General features: G+C 39.3%; 1 protein-coding gene across 1 annotated transcript; it reads right to left on the bottom strand.

Annotated features, from left to right (window-relative positions):
• Positions 1 to 533: 533 nt before the first annotated feature.
• On the bottom strand, positions 534 to 2018 carry bola1 (bolA family member 1). Its single transcript, XM_085365936.1, has 2 exons — positions 1968 to 2018; positions 534 to 1286 (listed from the first exon to the last, which is right to left on the bottom strand). Exon 2 carries the CDS (start codon positions 1263 to 1265, stop codon positions 813 to 815), a length of 453 nt encoding a protein of 150 aa, XP_085222062.1. The 5' UTR covers positions 1266 to 1286; positions 1968 to 2018; the 3' UTR covers positions 534 to 812.
• Positions 2019 to 8076: the final 6058 nt, after the last annotated feature.

Here is an 8076-nt window from a genome sequence, read left to right as displayed (position 1 = left end):
GTAAAGCCCCAAACTCTTCACAGTTCATCCTGCCAGAACTGCTGCTAAGAAGCACCTGATATATCTACCGTTTGCTTGAAGGTGCACAGACAACCCTGACTTCACCCCATCTCTTACTGGGGTTTCAGATGTTGAGCCTTCCAACACAAAGAAAATCTGCCTTTTTGTACCCACTTTGTAGTATACCACTGTGGAAAACTGTAACTTAATGGTTGAGCAAACACAGAAGACCTGTTTCTTCAGACTTAATAGTAAGAAACACTAAACTGCACTCACGTATTATCCCCAATACTCAATACCCAATACCTACTCGAATAACTTCATTCAAACTTTTAATTATCAAGTCTCACAAATGGAACTTTTTATTGCCACTCACAGCAATGCAAGCATTGCTTTATTCTAAGAGGTGACTAAGTAAATGCAAGTATACAGGCAAATAGGGGCTTTCCTGAAATTTAGATTTCAGGAAAATCACTAAATGCTATGAGCACAAATCAAACAAAAATAAAACCATACAGTAGCTTAAAGAAGAAGAGTGCATCCCTGTATTGTATTCATGCAGCACCTGGATGATAAAAACACCTGTGACCATCTAAAATCATATAATTTATATGCAGTTTTATAACAACAGAACCATTCAAACCAAATTTTGCATTATTAATGAATTAAAAAAAAGATTTAGAAATAAGACCACAACAAAATGATCTCCAAATAAAAGAGGAAATGCTGCTCTTTATACTTGTCAAGTATTTTCCTGTAGTCTTCACATTTCAGTCCCTCAGCACAGTGAAACTACTTCACAGTCCAACACTTCATTCTCGCCCAGCCTTTAACTTCTCCTCCACTGTGTGATCACCTTTCGAACCTCCCATGCAGGGCGGACTCTTAGCCACGGTAGGGTTACTTTGCCACTGCTCAGGAGTCTTTGCTTGGATCGCCAGTGCATGAACACAGCTACTTAACTCCTCCTTCAAAGCTTCGTTAACCAGACGGTGACGCTGAATCAGCGGCAGGCCCTCAAATTTGGAGCTGACAACAAGGACACGGAAATGGGATTCCGAACCGGGGGGCACAGCGTGCATGTGGCTTTCATTTTGGACTTCTAAGTGGTCTGGCTTCAGCGCGTCGGTCAGTTTGGTTGTGATAGCCCTTTGAACGGGCCGGCTGGGGTCTGGGTCCATATGTGGTCTGAAGTGGGCAAAGGGACGGGTTAAAGCAGGATGGGAGGATACGGGCCGAGCACAGCGGAGGACGCTGGGAAGCATCAAGCTGTAGCAGTTGACCAACTAGGAAGGCATAAAAACATGTGACATGTAAGGTAATGTGACATACTTGTGTTCAGGACAACATCTGGAGAATCAAGTAAAGACATGTTCAGGGCTTCAGCTGGGGTGAAAAAGCAGTTTTAGTCGATGCCCATTACATGATAAAAGCAATAAACAGATATCTTCTTCTGTTGAGGCACAAATTATCTCTGAAAAAGAATTAGGGTATTGTGTCTTTATCATGTCTGGGTTAGGATGCTTTTGATTCACCATATAACAGGAAAATATCTGTTAGCTTGGTGAGGAGGCTCTTATTTAGCCACTGTGCTGCCGTGAGAGCAGCTTCAGCGCCAAAACCGACTTCATGCAGTCAGTCATTCATGCATGGATTAAAATGACACATGCGCATTTAATTTTTACAGACTGCATTACCCTGGCAACTTAATAAAGAGCTCACAGCTCTCCCATTGTCCCTTTTACAAAGGTACACCGACCGAAAGGACGGTTGTGTAACTGTTTGCTTGGTGGCATGAAGTCGTTGCTTGCTAGCTTGAGATTTCCAGCTTTCATAGTAAAAACTGAGAGAAGGAAGCTGTGTTTACACCGAACATTTTCACACAAGACACGCACACTCTGTCTTTAATATTATAACTATAATAATTGACAAGATAATAATTAACCAAAGTAAATTTGGCTACTAACCTTCCAGCAAAGTATGCTCAGTGCTGCTGCTGTCTCGTTGTTCTACTTGGCTTTGGATGTTGACAACCAGCGTGTTACTGCCACCTGCTGGGCTGGAGTAAATACACAACACCCCCAAATGCAAATCTGCGGCAGGAAATGGGAAGTTCCTGTTTCACGAAGGTTTTCTACACACAGCAAACTACTTCATTTTATATTTCATCTCTAGACTCTCTTAAAAAGTCTGTCTCTCTTAAAAAGAAAAATGTTGTCATTCCATAATTGATAAGACTTTTCAATAAAATAACTAAAATTACCTTCTGCCTACCATTGATTTCATATTTCTAAAATAAATAAGCTTTTACCAATATTTTTCTGTATACTGAATAAGGGTGTATCATCTCCCGCTTCGCCCCCCTCTGCTGTTACATTGTCGCCGTTTTCTTCTTCTTTGAATGGTATTATTACCTTTATTTCCAATTTCATTTGTTCTGCTTCTTCTTGAGTTTGAGCATACTGGATGCATCGCTAGTATATTGTTGCCATTTATTGTTTGCACACCCACTCCATTTTTAATGCATTTATATTTATAGTTTATTAAACAGCCCACAGTCATGTAGACGTTCCATAAGTTTCTGTAATCAAATTTGTCCAGGTTAAGCATGGTGTGAAGAGTAGCATCAGGGCTCCAGCTGCCAGGCATTTTTAAAAAGCACTCTGAGGAGAGTCATTTTCACGATTGAGTCGTCTCACTCACACTTATTATCAGGATTTTGCCAGTAAGATGAACCCACCCCTAAGCCCATATTAACAAAGTCTTAGCCTATCTTGGATAAATAAGTCTTCTTGTGCAGGAAAAGCCGTTTCTGGCTGTATTCTTCGTCTTTGGATTTCTTGTATGCTGGCAAACATATAAACAAACATACAAGAAATCAAACTAGTATGTTTGCACATGCATTGGACACCAGGTGGTTCAAGGATTATGATGATTATGTGAATCATCTAAACCTAAGTAAATGTGTAGGGTTGCTTAAGCAACCAGTGTAACCAACCATGTTGTCCATTACCTTCATCAAAACACCCAATAAGAGAATATCTTCTGGAATACTCTTTCCCTCAAATAACACATCACCCTGCATTATGTTTTCCTGTTTCAGGCAGTGCATCTGACTGAGTACACCCTTGCTAATGCAGATTTCCACCCTGTTTTGTCATCAGAACTGCCTTAATTCTTTGTGGCACAGGTTCAACAATGTGTGGAAACATTCCTCCAAGATTCAGATGTATATTGACCTGACAGTATCACACAGTTGCTACAGAGTTGTCACTCTCTTCATCCATGATTTGAATCTCCTGTCCTACCACATGGAACAGGGTGAATCAATGCTTTTATATTGTTTACTCTAAATTCTGACACATGCTGGAGGAAATATAAGGTGAAATCATCAGTCCATAATGCCATCCGAAATGTTGCAGAAGAAACTGAGGCTCATCAGACCAAGCAATGTTTTTGAGGTTTTTTTGTTTGTTTTTTCAACATAGTCTCAGGTTCCTGGTCTTAGCTGGTTTAGCAGGAATGAAACCCAGTGTCGTCTTCTGCTGCTGCTGTAGCACATCTGCTTCCAGGTACAATGTATTGTGTGTTTAGAGATGCTCTTCTGCATAGTTTGCTTTTAACAAGTAGTAATCTGAGTTATTCTGCCCTTCTTATCACCTCACAGCATTCCGACCATTCCTGTCTGACCAAAGAACTGCTGCTCACTGGGTATTTTTCTCTTCTTTTGACCTTTGTCTGTAAATCCTAGAGATGGCTGTGACGGGGAAAATCCCAGTAGACAATCAGTTTCTGAGACACTCAGACAGCCTGTCTGACAACCAACAGCTGTATTAAGTAAGTGTCACTTACCTTTCTTCCCCATTCTGATGTTCAGCCTGAAATTCAGCAGGTAATCTTGTCTACATACTTTCAGTCGCTGCCATCTGATTGGTCTATTAGATATTTGTGGCAATGAGTGGATGAACAATAGTACCTAGGGCGAGTGAATATCCCATTATACTTAATGGTAATATAAAAAACAAAATAATTCTTTTAATTTGTTTATTCATCATGATTCTTTGTTATCCATTGTGATTCCAAAGGGTCACAGAAAAATGTAAACCCAAAAATCAACAATGAGAAAATATAAGAAAAAAAAATCTCACACACCTTTAAACAGAAATGATGCCGCCATATTTACTCTAATTATGATTTATAACTGGTATTTAACATTGATGTATTTACTTGTGTTTCATTCTCATTTACAAAATACATAAAATCAAAGACAACATACAGTATTGTTCATTTACACTGCTTTTTTTTTTTTTTACAGCTTTTTGTTTTTTAATATTTATGATACCACAGTTTCTAAACTTACAATCAACTACAGTTTCTACAGCACAGTACAGTGACAAGGGTGATAAATTCTTCCTTACATTTAATTAATGGCAATGCAATTTTATTGACAAAGGCGTCAAGACTTAGGGTAGCTTCAGAGAGTACACACAAATGTCAGCTGTTTATTTCTGTGTCATTATTGAGCCAACAACCAGCATTTCCGTGGACAAGGCCAGCGTATAGCTAATGTGCTCCGATTCCCAATAACTTCAAAGGAGAGAATAAAAGACAAATATCCAAACACTTATTGCTTTGATAACTTTTTGCACTCACAATTGACTGTTGCTCAGGCCACACGTTAATTATAGAAAAAACCCTGTAACATAAGCTAGGATATGTATCTACAAGAGACAATCTTGACGTGAACCGAGTCACCGAGACATGTTAGCGTCTTGACAGTGTACCATGCTAAACAAATACAACGATTATCTTGACATCCTTGCTCTTAATTTCATGGGTGATACAGGACGATATACAGAGAATTGAACTGCTAACGCTTGGCATTTATATTTATGCTGTGAATGTGCGTTTGTGTATCAGTGTGCTCTTAAGGGAGGATCTGGCTAATTTTATTTTCAGGCTCGCTGGCCGTTTGGGCTTCTAAAGATGTTATTTGTTGCAGATTTCCAACAAGAACATCTGAACCCTTAAAGTCAGATTTGTTAAGAGTCGTGAAAAGATGAAAAGTCCAGATGTTCTTGTTTCATGTGACGGGTGGCAAAGACTGACTGCAACATTGGTTTGAAAGGCTTATCTTATTAGTTACATTAGTTATTTTTATTTACATATCTTCATATGTATAACAGAGAATTAATGGTATCATATGTAAACTCAGGGCATAGGAAATATTTGGCAATAATTAATGAGAGGTGGTCTCATGGCACACTCATAGATGAGGGGTCCGATGTCAGATTTGGATCAGAGTGAGACGGGAAAATGTATAAAGGGCAGGCCACTGTCCTGGTGGAGGGGGGGGGTTTGCGTGAGCACCTCATGTTCACAATTACAAAATTGTCATTTGGTAGATTTTGGTCATTGTGCTCTTGCTAAACCTTGTCTTTCACTTCACTTTCTAGCAAGGCCGCATCCAGATGTGTCGAGAAGGAATCGAGGGATTCTCCACTGTGCCTTTATGACAGTGTTCATTTAGTGCAATGGTTTGTCTGTTGTTTTCGACTGTCTCGAGTCTACGTATGGCTGCTATCCTAAGAAAATGGCAGTCTGGAGAAAAGGATTGTATTCTTGTTAATCTGGCATGTCGATGATTGTTTTTCTTAAACATTGCAAATGTGAACACATCATAATCATTTTGCGGATCAGGGGAATGTGGCAATATTTTCTGTGCTGTTGTATGTGTGGAATTTATGACAGTCAGCCCTTGGCAGTGAGTTCTCTATGATGAATTTCATGTTATATCTGGATACCTTTCAACCATACAGCAGACTTAAACACAATGTCCAAAATTCACACTCTCATCAGCATAACAATCCCCTTGAAATGCAGTAAATCCTGTAACAGGCCTAAAGAACATACAAGCCCCAAAATAAGTTGATTAAGATGAATAACTCTCGTGCGATCACATGTCCTTTACTTTGCCTGAAGTACTTTACAACAGCTCAAATATTTACTCTCCAACTGTTGAACTGTATTTTTTCTTGTTTCAAGAGCAAAAGACAGATTAAGGGACAGTTTTTTTGTTCTCTGACTTAAAGTGCTATTGTTCCACCTTGCTTCGGTGTAAGCTGTGGAAAGCATCGTTCCCTCTCCTGAATCTAAGAGAATCAGATGACACTTGCATTGGCGTGCACCAAGTGCCCAAAAATCAACAATAGCATCTTTACAGAAATCATGACCTAGCTACTCAATATTTTCAGGTGGCAGCACAGTGGCTCAGTGGTTAGTGTTTCTGCCTCACACCTGTAGGCTCTCAAACCTACAGAGGACTGTGCTGGAACCCTGGGCGTGTCCAGGTTAAAGCTGCTGACTGTGGTCCACGACAGGCTTACAAATGAGATGTTGCAATATTTTCCTGTTTCTTTTGTTTGGTTTGGTTTTTCTATTGAACTACACCAGCCAGTGGTATTACTCAGCATCGCTCTTCATCTACACATGACGAGAAGCTCATGATGTGCAAATGACAGAGTGACAGGATATAAATACTGCTGCCATGTTAGCTCGCTGCAAACTTCTTTTGGTGGGGAGGTGGAGACAATGGAGAGAAAATTATTTATGTGTAACATTATTCAAATCAAGGTTTGTGGAGTTTGGGTGAAAAAAACATGCAAATCTGATTTGGTTTGAACTGTCCTTTAATCATGTCCAGTACTGTATGTTATCGTGCCTTGTTAGTTATCTACTGTATATTAGATAGGTTACTCCACATCCATCCACAAATCAAAGTTGCATTTGTGAAATGGTAGAAGACAAAATAAATAAATAAAAACAAAATATTCAATATTGCACAGAGGTTCAATATTGCACCAAGAAGCACACTCACATTAATGAAAACATTCAGCTCAAACAGATAAAGGTATTTAGGTCAGCTTACACATCTAACACAATCTATGGCTGCATCTAAAACATTAGCTTGTGGGGTAACATTTAAAAAACTTTCTATTATCTTCTTCTTTTTTTTCATGTGTAATAACCAGATTAAATCTGTGGCATGTGCTTTAAGAACAGTTCAGAAGTATTGGATCCCTACATCAGAATAAAAGCACTGTGCTGTCTTTTATGGATAAAAAATATCAAAATACAACTTAATTCAGAGTAATTGATGGGCAGATGCAACATGTGCTGCTTACATGTTGTACTCTCAGTTTTCATAACGTTACATACATACGTTGTGACATGCAGAACACCCTCCAAAGCATACAAGAGACAAACATACTGTAAGTCTGGGAGAAAGAGTACTAAAAAGGCATTTCTCACAAAGGGATATACAGAGTGGCTGGAAACGATGATTGAGTGTGAGATTCTAAACATTTTCTTCAAGTCAGGAAAATGTTAGGGGCACTCACACTGACAAGTGGTTGTGCTTTACATGTACATTTCAACAGATATCTTCACCTTTGTGATTTAAATGGGTTTCATGGTAGAATGCAGTTTTCCCTTTGAGTGGGAAATGTGTATGTATGATCTTATGGCTGCTTGGAGGTGAGCGGTGTTTCACTATAGCAATGCAATAAAGGGAGAGAGGAGCTCAATGGAGCTCCTTATCGCAACAAAAGCAAACCTGGAATGTTCTATTATCTAAAAAAATGGCAGTTAGTCTGTACACCAACACAAGACCTCAGGAGATAAAGAATGACGACAGATCTTTGTTAAGGAGGAAGCCAAGAGAAGAGTGTCTTGGTTTTACCTCGCAAAGTCAAAAATGCTTCAAATCAAGGCAGAAAATGTTGCATTTTTGAGTCAGTGTCCAACAATGGTAAAGCACTCAAGACTGGAAAGGTGAGTTGGATTTGCTCGGAAGAATGGAGGTGACTACAGAGAATTCTGCAACAATGGCTAGTGGTCATTTCTATGAGTCTATTTGCATGGCTCATCATCAAGAGTCCCCATCCCTGACCTCCAACCCCAGAGGAATGTATTTACAGTGTGGGAGACAGACTCTAATAACTAAATATGTCATTAACTATGTTTCTGGTGTTTTCATCTTTTCCAATTTAGAGTAACAATGAGGCACAGGCAGCA

This window comes from Diplotaxodon limnothrissa, linkage group LG11 (genome assembly GCF_057381915.1).
Source record: "Diplotaxodon limnothrissa isolate DT_005_m linkage group LG11, D_limnothrissa_male_GT1.1, whole genome shotgun sequence".
NCBI classification, from domain to species: Eukaryota; Metazoa; Chordata; class Actinopteri; order Cichliformes; family Cichlidae; genus Diplotaxodon; species Diplotaxodon limnothrissa.
This window is presented reverse-complemented; position numbering and strand designations above follow the sequence as displayed.